Consider the following 16,672-nt stretch of genomic DNA (forward strand, 5'->3'; position numbering starts at 1 on the left):
GTGGAGAGAGAAACAGAATTAACATTTTGAGTCCGGTATGACTTTTCTTTAGAACTGAAAGATGTTGAAAAATAGATCCTTTTTAATACTTTTGACTGAGGCAGAGAGGAGCAGGAGGTCAGATGGTAGAAAGGCTGAGTGTAAAAGACAAAGGGCTTGTTGATAATGGGCAAAGAGAACAAAGAAATGTGAAAAGGTGTGAAAGGGAAAGAATTGGTCCTCTCAATGAAGCGCAAAGTGACCATGACACAAACATGACATGGCTTTGGGAGAGGGCTGGGGGAGAGAACATATAAAAAGTGGAGAACAGACATGTCATGGTCAGCTTCTGAAGCTACTGAATTTAATATTGAGACCTCGAGGCTATGGATTGCTTAAGCGGAAAATGAGGTGTTGTTGCTCGAGCTTGCATTGCAAATTGTCCTCTACTTTATTTCCTTGGCACCAGGCTTGTTAGTGGGTCATAAATGACAAACCCACTGGCCTATATTGTGACTGCTGTTATAGAGTCATCGAGCCTCCTGGAGTATCTTGGAATGCCTGCAAACTAAAGGTGAAACTCCTGGACACTGGAAAGAAAATTCTTAAAGGCATTAATATTACCTTTGATTTGTAAAAAAAAAGGAACTAAGTGTTTGATTAGGTTTGTCATTGAAAACAGGAGGATGAAACCTCCAAGGCATGTCCAGCTAGAGGTGGAAACCTTACACCGGTCACCATGGGAATTGATGTGCCTATAAAAACTTACCGTTTAAGTCGGTGATCATTTTAACCAAGTCCTGCCAGCTCAGGTGAACATGAAGTTGGCAGTTCTGGATCTCTGTCCCTGTAATTAAACATTGAAATGAAAGCGAAATGCTGGGGATCTGAAACGAAAACACAACATGGTGGGAAATGCTCGGCAGATCAGACAGCATCCACAGTGAGAGGGAGGACAAAGTTTCAGGTGTATGACTCTTCAGCAGGATATTAAATATTGATGCATCCCTGAAGTGAATTAGCACAATGAAATCTCATTCTTACTCACTCTTGATTATCTGAGTTAATGGGTTGGTTCTTTAATCTTCTGAAGTGTTCATAAACCTTGCAGCAGAATGCAGGGATGTTTCGCACCAACCTTTTCTTCCCTTTGTTATTAAATTATCGATTAAACCATTTGTAGGCATGGAATTTATTGCAGCTGTAAATTGTTTGAACCCGTGACTGGTCATGGATAAATGTTCTGTCAGTCATCAAGAAATATCTTTGATCACTTGATTCCCGCAATCAGGTTCTTCTGTGCCACGAAGAGAACTATAGATCTCGAAAGAAATGTTGTTTAGGCTTCTTCTTGTAATATCTTCTTGTGCCTGACTGTTGGGATAATTGTAAGGAAGAAATCATTAGATGAATCAGATTTGAACTAAATGTTATTTTTCCTGCACTGCTGACAACTACAAATTGATTCAGTCGCTACATGGTATGGATTTTACATTGTGTATTAAAACAGTGTTGTCAACTCATTAATCAACCAGTTGAGGCGAATTCTGTGCATTTAAAGGATAATTGATAAAATGACCAGTGTTGACATTTACCAGCACTGGGTACCATGAATGCATTCAGCTTGCACATTCAGAATCTTTACATGACTGTGGAGAGATGGAACATGATGACTGCAGGACTCCACTATTCATCAGATGCTAATTGATTTCTGATAAAGAAATCATTTGTTTGCCAAGAAATTTTGTGCTGTCAATGACGATAGTGACTGAAGGTCTTCTGATGGGCTGGCTGAGTCTTTCCCCTTGGACCAATCGGATCTTTGGTAATTTGTTTCCTGTACTGAACTTGGAGCAATAAATCAGACCAGTTAGATTATTAATTTCAAGTCAAAGTTTTCAAATTGTGCAAATGGACTTAAATGCAGGAAAATCACGATTCCTATTGATTTTCCTGCCCCTGGGGCCAGTGATAGTAATGGTGGTGTGATGCAGAATTCTGGGATTTTAGGAAGAGGCATAACATTAGCCACTTCCATCAAAATTCCTCTATTTGCTCCTTTCAAGTGACCTTGCAGGGTGCAAAACTCAAGGAAAAATCAGCACTATTTTTCTTGGGTCTCATCAAGAAATATTTTTGCAGAAAATATTAAGTTTCCCCAAATGGAATGCTGTGTCGAGTCTGTGGGACTCAAGACCATCGAAGAGACAGCAGCTCTCCATTGTGACTCCCTCAGCTATCGGAAGGCATTTAATTGCTGTTGGCTCCTCAATCCCCTGTTGAAGGCTACCAGTGCAATCGGACTCAAGAGTCCACACTTGACGTTGTCTCACCAAACTGATGGTGAGCCAGTCTTTCAACCACTGAGCCGTGTGAATTGAATAAACGCGGGGAACTGCACTGAGGCAACACATCAGTGAAGTGGGCAAGTGAGAGTTGGCGGATGGCAACATTCAGGTACATTTATCGGTTTGATGAAAATTGACAGCAAGTCAAAATTCATCAGGCTTTCTGTCAGTGGAGTTTAGAGGTCTCTTTGCTCAACTTCCCCACAAAACGCCACAGAGTGGAGCTATTTCTGGGAAACTGGTACCACTGAATTTGTGCGATGAATCACCTACACACTCCTGTCGAGGTTAAGGTGCAGTCCCGTTTCACAATGCATGCCTAAACGTTTAGGGATTGTCCTATAAAATTATGAACTGAGAAAGGAACCATTCTAATCTCTTTGTTTATTGGCTGTTTTACAGACACATTGAGAACCAGAAGAGTCTCCAAACTTTGAACGCTTTTGATATGGAGCCTTACATTGGACTCCAGAATCTGTAAGTAAATCAAATAAACTGAAATGTTTTGTCAAAAGATTGCATTGTTCAATCAATGTTCAGTGTTAAGCAGTGAGAAAGTTTTAAATCAATGTTACAGCTCTCTGTTTTCTTCAAGATTAGTTCAAGTTAATGCGACTGGATGCTGAATCTAGGAGCGCCCGTCTTTAAAACTTATGATGAATTCTAATGCTGTGCCTACTCAGTCCAAGGGAACAAACTAGCTTCAGTTTGAATCTTCTGTTTGTAATTTTAAGTTTGAAGCCAGGTTCTGAAAACCTACATGTGTCAAATTCCATAACATAACTCACAAAGTTCTGTGAAGCCACAGTCTCAAATTTTCAGGATTCTTGGCATTTTGCTGTTGATCCTCCTCATCCTTACAGCTCTGAAACTGACCAGAGCTTTGGGTTAGCACATAGATAGTTTACCATGGAAATTTCATTCTGTCAACCCACTGTTTCATCAGAGGCTACACTGCGGATATCCCCCCTAATCAGTGAAGACAATTGATTCAGCAAGATCATCCATTTTTCTGCTGTCACTTTACTGTTAGGAACCACAGAAAAGTTCAGGCTTGTTTAATGATTGGGGCTCTAATGGTGATCTGAGCAAGAATAATGCAGAGCAACAATGTGGTCTTGAAAAGATAATACTTGTAATTGTGGCATATTGTTAAATGCTTTCATTAAGATTAATGACAACATTTTAATTTGTAAAAAAGCTTTTTTGTATGTTGCGGCTGTACAGAAAACTGTAAAAAAATTATTATTAATGCGTTTCATTTCTGGATTGGCTGTCTGTGAGAATTATTTCGTATGATTGACTATTTGGGTAGCAAACTCACTTCACTGCAGTTTGCTAGGAATGCTCATCATATAAATTGGACAAAGACCAATTTTAATGGTATTAGGCAAGAACTTTCAAAAGCTGATTGGGGGCAGAGGTTCGCAGGTAAAGGGACGGCTGGAAAATGGGAAGCCTTCCGAAATGAGATAACGAGAATCCAGAAAAAGTATATTCCTATTAGAATGAAAGGCAAGGCTGATAGGTATAGGGAATGCTGGATGACTAAAGAAATTGAGGGTTTGGTTAAGAAAAAGAAGGAAGCATATGTAAGGTATAGAGAGGATAGATCGAGTGAATCCTTAGAAGGGTAAAAAGGAATTAGGAGTATATTTAAGAGAGAAATCTGGAGGACATAAGATAGCTTTGGCAAATAGAATTAAGGAGAATCCAAAGGGCTTTTAACAAATATATTAAGGACAAAAGGGTAACTAGGGAGAGAATAAGGCCCCTCAAAGATCAGCAAGGCAGTCTTTGTGTGGAGCCACAGAAAATGAGAGAGATACGAAATGAATATTTTGCATCAGTATTTACTGTGGAAGAGGATATGGAAAAATGTCCAGATTACAGAGAAGGAAATGCTGGATGTCTTGAAACGGGTAAAGGTGGATAAATCCCCAGGACCTGATCAGGTGTACCCAAGAACTCTGGGAAGCTAATGAAGTGATTGCTTGGCCTCTGGCTGAGATATTTGGATCATCGATAGTCACAGATGAGGTGCCGGAAGACTGGAGGTTGGCAAACGTGGTGCCACTGTTTAAGAAGGGCGGTAAAGACAAGCCAGGGAACTCTAGACCGATGAGCCTGACCTCATTGGTGAGCAAGTTGTTGGAGGGAATCCTGAGGGACAGGATGTACATGTATTTGGAAAGGCAAGGACTGATTAGGGATAGTCAACATGGGGAATCGTGTCTCACAAACTTGATTGAGTTTTTTGAAGAAGTAAAAAAGAGGATTGATGAGGGCAGAGCGGTAGATGTGATCTATATGGACTTCAGTAAGTCGATCGACAAGGTTCCCCATGGGAGACTGATTAGCAAGGTTAGATCTCATGGAATACAGGGAGAACTAACCATTTGGATACAGAACTGGCTCAAAGATGGAAGACAGAGGGTGGTGGTGGAGGGTTGTTTTTCAGACTGGAGGCCTGTGACCAGTGGAGTACCACAAGGATCGGTGCTGGATCCTCTACTTTTTGTGATTTACATAAATGATTTGGATGCGGTACAGTTAGTAAGTTTACAGATGACACCAAAATTGGAGGTGTAGTGGACAGTGAAGAGGGTTACCTCAGATTACAACAGGATCTTGAGTAGGTGGGCCAATGGGCTGAGAGGTGGCAGATGGAGTTTAATTTAGATAAATGCGAGGTGCTGCATTTTGGGAAAGCAAATCTTAGCAGGACTTATACACTTAATGGTAAGGTCCTAGGGAGTGTTGCTGAACAAAGAGACCTTGGAGTGCAGGTTCATAGCACCTTGAAAGTGGAGTCACTGGTAGATAGGAGTGTGAAAAAGGCATTTGGTATGCTTTCCTTTATTGGTCAGAGTATTGAGTACAGGAGTTGGGAGGTCATGTTGCAGCTGTACAGGACATTGGTTGGGCCACTGTTGGAATATTGCATGCAATTCTGGTCTCCTTCCTATCAGAAAGATGTTGTGAAACTTGAAAGGGTTCAGAAAATATTTACAAGAATGTTGCTAGGGTTGGAGGATTTGAGCTATAGGGAGAGGCTGAACAGGTTGGGGCTATATTCCCTGGAGCATCGGAGGCTGAGGTGTGACCTTATAGAGGTTTACAAAATTATGAGGAGCATGGATAGGGTAAATAAGCAAAGTTTTTTCCCTGCAGTAGGGGAGTCTAGAACTAGAGGGCATAGGTTTAGGGTGAGAGGGGAAAGATATAAAAGAGACCTAAGGGGCAACTTTTTCACACAGTGGGTAGTACGTGTATGGAATGAGCTGCCAGAGGAAGGGGTGGAGGCTGGTACAATTGCAACATTTAAGAGGTATTTGGATGGGTATATGAATAGAAAGGGTTTGCAGGGATATGGGCTGGGTGCTGGCAGGTGGGACTGGATTGGGTTGGGATATCTGGTCGGCATGGACGGGTTGGACCGAAGATTCTGTTTCCATGCTGTACATCTCTATGACTCTGACTCTATGTCAAAAAAAAAATTAAATTTCTCATCAAAAAGACTGGTAGATATTCAATGCAGCTTTCTTTAAGGTTAGCTTCCAAGTGATTCCTTCCTTTACCATTGGCCAACAAAATCATTCATTGTGATCACAAGAATGGTGTGAGACATAGCATGTCGCCAGCAACTCAATGTGATACGGACAATATAACCAAGCAATGAGATAACTATAATTTAATTGACAACATAATGTGGTCATCTATCTGAGTCCTTACATTTATGCATTTATATTTTTTGCCAAGGTTTCCCTAGTTGGTTTTAAATGCATTATGCAGCATAACATGGATAAATGTGAGGTTATACGCTTCAATATTAGTTAAATGGTGATATGCTGAGAAATGCAGAGGTACAAAAATATGTGGCTGTTTCCGTACCCTTTATTGAGGGTGACTGACTGTGTGGAGTTTGCACATTCTCCCCATGTCTGCGTGGGTTTCCTTTCTCTGCACTGTAGGGATTCTATGATTTTTGTGAGGCTCTGGTTTCATCACATTTCTTAGAATTGTTAAAGTCAATGAAAGAAAACATGCAGGTGCAGCGAGCAATTAGAAAGGCAAATGGTATGTTGGACTTTATTGTCAGAGGATTTGAATTCAGAAGTAAGGATGTCTTCTTATCCAGCACCTTGGTGGGACTACACCTGGAGTATTATGTTCAGTTTTAGTCTCCCAACTTATTAGAGGTCATACTGCAATAGACTGAGAGCAGTGAAGGTTCACTAGGCTGATACTGGGATTGGCAGGGCTGTCCTATGAGGAGAGATTAGTTCAATGGGACTGTATTCACTTGAGCTCAGAAGGATGAGAGGGGATTTGATTTAAACATAGAAAATTCTAATGGATAGATGGACCTAGATGCAGGGAGGATGTTAGCCGTTTTTTGGGAAGTCCTGAACCAGGGGTCACATATCAACACCGTGGTTAAGTAGAGGCCTACCACAGGTTGAACACAGTTGACACTGGTTGCTGAGGCCTATTATAGGTCGAAAGTCAATGAATTGAGTACAGGAGTTGAGATGTCATGTTGTGGCAGTACAGAACACTTGTGAGGCAATTTTTAACATATTGTGTTCAATTCTGGTCTCCCTGCTACAGGAAAGATGTTGTTAAACTTGAAAGGATTCAGGAAATATTTACAAGGATCCTGCCTGGGTTGGAGAAGTTAAGCTATTGGAAGAGGTTGAATAGGCTGGGGTTGTTTTCTCTGGAGTGGTCAGAGGCTGAGATGAAACCTTATAGAGGTTTATAAAATCAAGTGGGGCTTAGATACGGTGAATAGGCATGGTCTTTTTCCCAGGAGAAGGGTAAGAGGGGTAAGATTTAAAAAAAGACCTGAAGAGTAACATTTTCACACAGAGGGTGGTGCATGTATGGAATGAGCTGCCAGAGGAAGTGATGGAAACAGGTGAAGTTGTAACATTTAAAAGGCATCTGGATGGGTATCCAAATAGAAGGGATTTAGAGGGCTATGGGATAAATGCTGGCAGATGGGACTAGATTAATTTGGGATATCTTGTTGACATGGATGAATTGGACTGAAGAGTCTGTTTCCATGCTGTATATTTATATGACTAAATGGGACTAGGTCAGATTGGGATGCCTGGCCGTCATGGACATATTGGTCCAAAGGGTCTGATTCTGTGCTGTATAATTCTGACTCTATGCTGTTTACTGGTAGCAGAGTCAATAGCTTGAAACCTAGACTCCTACATTGTAATGGATGTTGACTGACCTGCTGAAGGTACTCAGTGTTTTTGCTTTTTATCTCTGGATTTCCAGCAATATTTAATTATACTATCATACCATCTGTCTTTGTAATTGTTGGCTGCACCTGATTTTGTTTTATTTATATGTAAGGGCACCCAGAAAGCCCTTTGAATGCAAATATATCCCAGTCTTTCACCATTTAAAAAGTATTCTGTTGTCCTATTCTTCCCAAAAGAAATGAGTAACTTTGATTTCACCACATTATATTCCACCTGCCAAGTTCTTGCTCACTTGCTTAAATTGATTTGCTATTCTGAAGCATCCTCCCTCTAGCCTGTTTTTCCTATCTAACTTCATATGGTCAGCGAGCTTGGACATACTACCTTCGATCTCCCACTGAAGTCATCAATATAAAGATAAAAGGAGGGTGAGATTCAGGTTTTCTGCTTTGTGCCTAGTTGGTCCCCAGTTGCTCACCACACGGGAATTTCAGATCTAGGGGAGAAACCAAATCATTGGGCTGACTGGATTGTCAAAACAAAGCAGCATTCAATAGCAGAGATCTGACTAAAATCTTCTACTCCTGAAAATAAACCCTACATTTGAAATGCTAGATCGGAAAAGCCAGAACTGGACCTGAGAAGTGTTTCGAGGGAGGACCATAATAAGTTTATTATCAGTTAAATTGCATTTATTACACTGTACTGTTGCTAACAGTGTGAACAGTTCTGATCTGCGTATCTAAAGAAAGGTATACTGGCATGGGAGGCAGTCCAGAGAAGGACTCCACTCTACTGCTAGTGGGTGTAGAGGGACTGTCTTATGAGCAGTGGTTGAGTAGATTGGGCCTGTATTAATTGGAGTTTCGAAGATTGAGAGGTAACCTTATCAAACTATATATGATTCTTAGGTACTCGACAGAGTAAATGCAGGGAGGTTGTTTCCCTTTGTGGGATAGTCTAAGAAGAGAAGGCAGAATATCAGAGTAAGGGATCACCTATTTAAAACAAAGGTGAGGAGGAATATCTTCTCTGAGAGGGTACTAAATCTGTCGTGCTCTTATCTCGGAATGCTGTTGAGGCTTGGTTGTTAAGTATGTTCAAGACTGAGATACATTTTCATCAGTAAGGGAATCGGGGATTATGGGAAAGAGGCAGGAAAGAGGAGTTGAGGATTATCAGATCAGCTGTGTGATCTCATTGAGTGGCAGAACCGACTCATTGGGTTGAATGGTCTACTTGTCTTACTCTGCCTTATGGTCTTATGGTAAAATTTGAACTGAGAGTTTGTTTATAAATTACTTATTTACTTGCTGATGGTTTACAAGCTGATTGTAATAAATTAGCTCAACTACCTGTTAAGGTATGGAGGGTGACAGTCCTTTTCAGTGAGCTAGTAATGGTACAACCCTAAAATCCATGACTGGAAAACAGTTAAAGTATATTTAATTTTAATGTTGCTTTAAATCTGTAATCACCCCCCCCATCCGTGGATACTGAAATATTATTAAAAAGGACAAATGTTTGTCCAAGCTAGCATTTTTCTGTGAAATACTGCCTAGAGTGAACATAGAGAACATTAGATTATCAGTTTGCCCATTGCATTATGAGATGCACCAGAAGACAATATGGTCTCATTCAGCTATGGCCTCACTTCCCTGATTCCCCAGTTCCTGCTTGATGGCTCATTTCAGCTGTGTGTCACAATGTGCAATCTGTACTAATATTAATCGAAGATGCCAGTCAGTGTAATGCATCAGGAGAAAAGCTAAACATAGAATCTAATAATCTCTTCGATCTGAATTTAGCAAAATGTACTTTCCTATTTAATAAATGTTGAGATTTTTATTTTGGATGTCTGCCTGTTCCTGACGATGTTTAATTTGCACAGAATAAAAATGATCAGGAATAGAATGTTTATCTAATCCACTCATCTGATTGGGTATGTGATAAATCAGACTTGGGAGTACGCAGAGTTTGTAACCTTCTGCATTTGTTCTCATTTCCAGGACAATCATAAATTCAGGACTTCGGTCGATCGCTCCACGAGCTTTTGCCAAAAATCCTCACCTTCACTACATGTAAGTCATCCTGAGCTTAGATCGGGTTTATAGAGGGTTAGGAGTTGAGTGGTTAAATTCAGATGCTGAGGTAATAAAGATTATGGTTTTTCTACAATCCATTACCCCAGAGACCTGAAACATCAATGATCCACAACTCTATTTCGTTTTCTTGTTAAATAAACATCCTTATGTTGCACAGGAGTTTGAACAAGCTCAGAACGGTTTGTGAAGTAAAGACCTTGGAAGTTCTGCAGAGCTTTTCTAACAATAAAAAAAATCAGCGCAGGATAATGGGATATTGTTTATTTATGAATGACAGTGCAACTCTAACTTATAGGTATTCCACAGGCATCTACAGCTTCATGAAAAAGGTTATAGTGATGTGAACACTTCACACCTCTGCCTGAGAAATGTTCAGTCTGAATTTCAAAAGCCAAATGTTGATATATGTTATTGTGCAGAAATAGAGGACAATCAGATAGCAAAGAGGAGGAAAGACGACGTGAATTCTAACCTCAGATTGACTTGCATTGAAATATTATCATGAGATTAGAACCAATTGCCTTTGAAGGAATGTGACTGTTACTTGCTTAAATAGATGTGACACTTTATTTGGCTGATTTAATTTTCTAATATCGTGTCTACAATAAGGTGAGGACAATTCAAAGAAATGGAATATTCTTTTTTTCTCTTTTAATTGCAGCTTTCATGTCCAGAATCATTTGAGAGACTCCAGATCTTTTTGTGTCTTACTATACCAATGACTGTTGTTTCCCCTTGACAAGTCATTCTGTTCAAGCTCCTGATAATGGTGAAAATGTGCTCCGTTGGTTTCTCCTTGCGGTAGTTAGATACTGCAGCATGTGAAAGGAAAACATGTCTATCACTGCAGGATTTCACACTTTCTGTGGACATAGTGGCTATGTTAATCTGTGGTCACCTACATCACTCGGAAAAGACAGGCAAGGAAGGAGAATAATTCTTTTTCAGACATTCTGTACCATTGGAAAACCATCTATTTGCTGCATTAAGCACAGTTGCCATGTTATATATGGTAAGCTAGGATTTGATAAAGTCCCTGAACAAGACCAGGCAAAGACAATGACAGGGCTTATTGGATTTAGGAAAATGGAGTTGAATAGGAGTACAATGTTGGTAAATGTGATGTCATCCATTTTGCTAAGAATGACAGCAAAATGGACTGTTATTTAAATAGTAAAAAATTGCAGCATGCTGCTATGCAGAGGAACCTGTGTGTCCTTGGGCACAACTCACAAAATGTTAGTTTGCAGGTGCAACGGGTAATTAAGAAGACAAATGGAACAGTGTCCTTCATTGCTGTAGGGATGGAGTTTAAAAACAGGGAGGTTATGCTGCAGCTGTATAGGATGCTGGTGAGGCCGCACCCGGAGTATTGTGCACAGTATTGGTCTCCTTACTTGACAAAGGATGTTCTAGCATTGGAGGGGGTGCAAGGGAGGTTCACCAGGTTGATTCTGGAATTGAAAGGGTTGACTTATGAGGAAAGATTGAATAGACTGACTATACTCATTGGAATTTAGAAGAGTAAGGGGGGGATCATACGAAATGTACAAAATTAGGAAGGGAATAGGCAAGATAGAAGAAAGGAGCTTGTTTCCACTGCGGATGAAACTAGAACTCAGGGGCATAGCCTCAAAATAAGGGGGAGCAGGTTTAGGACTGAGTTGAGGAGAAACTTCTTCACCCAAAGAGTTATGTATCGGTAGAATTCCCAGCCCAGTGAAGCAATTGAGGTGACCTTGTTGATTATTTAAAAGGCAAAGACATATCTTTGAACTGTAAAGGGTTAAGGTGAGCAGATGGGTAAGTGGAGTCGGGTCAACGGAAAGATCAGCCAGGATCTTATTGGATGGTGGAGCAGGCTTAATGGGCCAAATGGCCTACACCTGCTCCTATTTCTTATGTTTTTCTGTAATCTCGGGTACAGGAGGGTATCACATTGTGACTGTGACACAGAAACCGGGTCATTGATCATCTTTTTAAAAGATTTACAAAATAAGTGAGAAATAAGTGTTGAAAAGCAGCAGAAATACAAAATACAACAATGGAACCACATTTCCTTGATATGCATTTCTACCAGTTCTTTAACAGCAGCATTGAAACAATATCTGATTTTCTGTGCCTTCAGCATGTCTCAGGGCAGTATAGTCCAGCTCATGGTGATCCTTTGCTGATGTTCATGCCATTATGAACTGTTTACGGAAACAAGACCATGAGCTGTTTGTCTGATCTGTGTTGCATTACTGCTCCGTATACTCAAGTGGAAAATTATGTGCGTGTCATATTATCAGGCTGTTTTGGATTGAACAATGTACAAGAGTATTGTTCTTTTGCAATGAGGTCATGATTTATAATTAAGGCTGAACTATCCATCAGCCTGTGCAATTTCCCCTTGTTAATTTGGAACCTATCTCTGATCAGTTCTAGCAGCGAAATTAATTATCTGTCAAAATAGCAGGGCCTGAATCTGTGACACTCAGTGCGGGGTGTACAATTCTGCTCCCTGTGTAACCTGTCAGGCTGACAAAGCTCACTCGACGCTCCAGGAGACATTTATCCTCAGAAAACGTGTCTTACAGAGGCCTTGGATCTCAGTTGCCTGTTTGGTGTTGAGGCTGAAGTGTGATATAATTGGGTCAAAAGAGGAGCAATTACAGCTAAAATGAAGATGTACAATTGTCAAAATATATCTTTCATGACTTCATTTAAATCGGAAATAGTATTTGAACGTTCCACATGCTAAACAGAATGCTAATGCTTTGTCCTTGGACTGATATGTGGGTTTTTATCATTTCCACCACTTTCCACCAGTAAATCATACTGCTTCCACACGCTTTAGGGTAACACTGCTCTTAGTATTGTGCGATATATTTTCTTAGTACCTCTGAGCTGTGTGCATCTACATATGCATGTCGTTTAAGGAAGTTAGTACCTGACGGGTTAACTTGCAACAAAAGGGACGGCACGGTGGCTCAGTGGTTAGCACTGCTGCCTCACAGCAGCAGGGTCCCAGGTTCGATTCCAGCCTTGGGCGACTGTGGAGTTTGCACATTCTCCCCGTGTCTGCGTGTGTTTCCTCCCATAGTCCAAAGATGTGCAGGTCAGGTGAATTGACCATGCTAAATTGCCCATGGTGTTAGGTGCATTACCCAGAGGGAAATGGGTTTGGGTGGGTTACTCTTCAGAGGGTTGGTGTGGACTGGTTGGGCTGAAGGGCCTGTTTCCACACTGTAGGGAATCTATTCTAATCTAATCTAAAAGATAAGTTCCACCCATCAGAATATAAAGGATTGCTCCTACAGTGTTTGCTACCAATACTGAAAACCACCAATGCTGCATCTGCAGTAATTTGCTCCTACTGTTTGTTACCAGTGTTCAGTTGTTCTAGTGCTCAGTCCCTGTAACTAACACAAATATCTACCTGAGTCTATGTCTCACAAGAAATTAGCCTGTAAGCCAGATGTAATGCAACTAGCTGTTAGGTACTGTGTCGTAAACCCATTCACTTAATAGGATGGAGTCTACCTTTTGGTGAAAAGTTTGAGTGGACATCCTTCCCCACTTCGTATGTGTAATTTAGACTAATATCAACAAAAAGGATTTGGTGCTGATGAACCTACCCAAAGCACCTCCAATGGTTCAGGTAGTCATGACCAATACAAATACCATGGTCACAGTTATATTGATTTGATTATACGTACTAACTAACCCAGATGTCACTTGTCTCCCTATCCTCTTCCACTCTGTGAGTACTATAGCAAGTGATATTTACAATTATGCACTACACGTTACTGAACAGACCTCTCCAAAGAAATGCTTCAGACTGCTGTCTGCTTCCAATCTACACTGATGATGCTAGAGAAGCAACAGTAGGTATCATTGTCATTTGCATATTCCATTATACTTCAGGTATCTTCATTAAAAGTAGAAACATCAGTAACTGGCTTGTTCCTACATCATCAGGTGGATTAGATGGATGATCTGGTTTTGTGAGTCATGGTGGAATGAATACTCACACTTCCATTGCTACTGGGAAAGAAGTGATCAACAGATTCTAACTGAGATTGCTATCAACTTAAAGCTATTAAGTTAACAATCAGATGCACCAAATAACCACATTGGATAAATTGCTCAGAGAGAATTGGTTTAGTCAGATATACATGATAGCTGTATATTGTTGGGGTTAGCCAGTAGTGCTGCCTTGTAGAGTTATTCAAATATATTGCACCTGTCCTATACATGTAGATGCTCCAAGGACCTGTACAGTGTACAGAGAAAAATGCACAGGTGAAAACAGTAACATTTTCCCATTGACAGCAGATTGGTGATCAGCATGGGGAGGAGATAGTGATGTTGAGGTAATGTCACTATAGTGATAATCTAGAGTCCCAGACTAATGTTCTGAGGCTCTGAGTCTGAATCCCACTGTCACAGATGGTGAACTTTGAAATAAAGTAAATGGAATGAAAAAAACTTGCCTAACGCATTGTTGATTATTGTTACAAAAAAAGCTCCATTTGGTTCAATGATGTCTCAAAATCTGTTGTTCCTATCTGGTCTGGCCCATATGAGACTCCAGACCCATAGCAATGTGGCCTCTGGGCAAATAGGGAGGGGCAATAAATGCTGGGCCTATTCAGCGATGCCCACACAATTCCAGCGTTTCCTGTGATGTTCTATGCGTGATGACCAGTGTGCCAACACCGATCACAGCATGGTTTCTGGAAATCCTGCTCTGTACAGACCGTGAGGGTCTGTGCGGAAGAAAACATCCATTAAAGGAAAACCTACCCACATCCCATAAACAAAAAAAAAGTAATTACTTAGCAAAAGGCACAAAGCTTAAAATTAATAAATAAATAAATGATTTAACAGTTTTTTTCTATGTTTTGAAGACTGTGTTATGAGGGTGAGAGTTGAAGGTGTTCTGTTTCTTACTCTGAATTACCACCAGAAAGTTTGAGGCCTGGTGAACACTGGTTCATGACTGAGTGACGATCCTGCCAACAGACAATTCAGTTCTCACTTTAATAAATAGCAAAGAGCCAATGTGAGTGCAGCAAGGTCCCGTAAACAATCGTACGTCATAACAATCAGATAATCATTTTTATTTTAGTGATGTTGATTGAGGGACAAGCATTGGTTGGGACACTGGAAAAAAACTCCCCTGATCTTTTTCAGAATAATGTTAGGCAGGATCTTACATGTAAGAACATAGAGGCAGAAGTAGGTTGTTCAGCCCACCAAGCCACTTCTAACATTCAGGCAGCACGGTGGCTCACTGGTTAGCACTGCTGCCTCACAGCGCCAGGGACCTGGAATCAATCCCACTTGTCTGTGTGGAGTTTGCACATTCCCTCCGTGTCTGGGTGGGTTTCCTCCTGGTGCTCTGGTTTTCTCCCACAGTCCAAGAATATGCAGATGAATTGGATTGGCCAAGAGAAATTGCCCATAATGTCCGGGGATGGGGTAGGTCTGGGCAGGATGTTGTTAGGAAAGTTAGGATGGACCGAATGGTCAGCTTCCACACTGTGGGGACTCCATAATTCTAGATCATACCTGATCATCTACTTTAATGCCACTTTCCCAGTCTATCTCCATATACTACTATATCATTGTACTCCAGAAATCTATTAATTTCTGTTTGAGCATGCTCAATAATTGAGCTCCCACAGCCCTCCAAGTGAAGAAATTCCTTCTCATCTCAGTCTCTTATCCTGAGTTTGTGTTCATTGGTTTTAGACTCACCAGCTAACGGGAACATCTTCATTCATCCGTGAAACCCCGTCAGGATTTTGTAAGTTTCAAAGAAGTCACCCCTCAGTCTTTAAAAACAGACCCTGTCTCCTCAATCTCACCTCATAAGACACCCTTCCATCCCAGGAATGAATCTTGTCAACCTCTATTGTATTCCCTTAATGGCAAGTGTATCTCACCTTTGATTGCAACTATATACAATCCTCCAGATAATTTCTCATCATTGCACTCAGTTACCCAAATCCCCTTGCAAAGAAGGACATCATATCATATCACTTGCCACCTAGTAGCTCACTGCATCTGCTAATTGATAAGACTCATGAACGAAGAGTCCAAGAACCCTTTGAATGCACAGTTCCCAAAGGGTGAGCGGGGAAAGGTATAACAGAGACCTAAGGGGCAACGTTTTCACACAGAGAGTGGTACGTGTACAGAATGAGCTGCCAGAGGAAGTGGTGAAGGCTGGTACAATTGCAACATTTAAAAAGCATTTGAATGGGTATATGAATAGGAAGGGTTTGAAGGGATATGGGCCGGGTACTGGCAGGTGGGACTAGATTGGGTTGGGATATCTAGTCGGCATGGATGGGTTGGACCGAAGGGTCTGTCTCCATGCTGTACATCTCTATGACTCTATGACTCTATTAATGAAATATCTTTTCTTTTTCTGTTCTGTTCTACCAAAATAGAAAAAGTAACTTCTCACTTATTCCCATTGTATTCTAGCTGTTGTGCTCTACTCCACTCATTTAATTTGTCCGAGTCGCTTTGAAGCATTCTTGTATCTGCCTTACAACTTACGTCCCCATAAACATAATAAAATGAAACAAAGACCTGCTGGAGATCTGAAACACACAAAAACAGAGATTGTTGGAGAGACACAGCAGGTCTAGAAGCATCCATGGAGAAAAAAACAGAGTTAAGGGGTTGAGTCCAGTGACCCTTCTTCAGAACGGATAGCAGCCAGGAAAAGGTGGTACTTATGCTGATGATGGGGTGTGTGTAGTGGGCAGTGTGGGCTGGGGGTGATGGCGGTGGTTGGGGAGGGCATGGTGTGGGGAAAGACTATGGGGATAGTCAGAGAGGAAGACCAGAGAGACAAAAAGAAAAATGGGTAGGCAGACAAAGTGATTGAAATAATAAGCTAGGGGGGAGAAAAAATGCTAAGTAAGTGGTAATGGGAGCAATGAGTTGGTAAAAACAGGTTGGCTGTGTGAAAGCAATGTGTGTCCTGACAGGACCTGGGGTGTATGGATAG

The 16,672-nt window shown here is 41.0% G+C and overlaps 1 protein-coding gene across 1 annotated transcript in view; it reads left to right on the forward strand.

Moving 5' to 3' along the window:
* LOC122540954 (NT-3 growth factor receptor-like) overlaps positions 1–16,672 on the forward strand; it is a 741,002-nt gene that overhangs the window by 205,240 nt on the left and 519,090 nt on the right. The window contains exons 2-3 of the mRNA XM_043677305.1: positions 2,730–2,804; positions 9,562–9,633. Coding sequence (XP_043533240.1) covers positions 2,730–2,804; positions 9,562–9,633 — 147 coding nt within the window. The remainder of the gene's footprint in view (positions 1–2,729; positions 2,805–9,561; positions 9,634–16,672) is intronic.

The sequence above is a fragment of the Chiloscyllium plagiosum genome, chromosome 36 (genome assembly GCF_004010195.1).
Source record: "Chiloscyllium plagiosum isolate BGI_BamShark_2017 chromosome 36, ASM401019v2, whole genome shotgun sequence".
NCBI lineage: Eukaryota > Metazoa > Chordata > Chondrichthyes > Orectolobiformes > Hemiscylliidae > Chiloscyllium > Chiloscyllium plagiosum.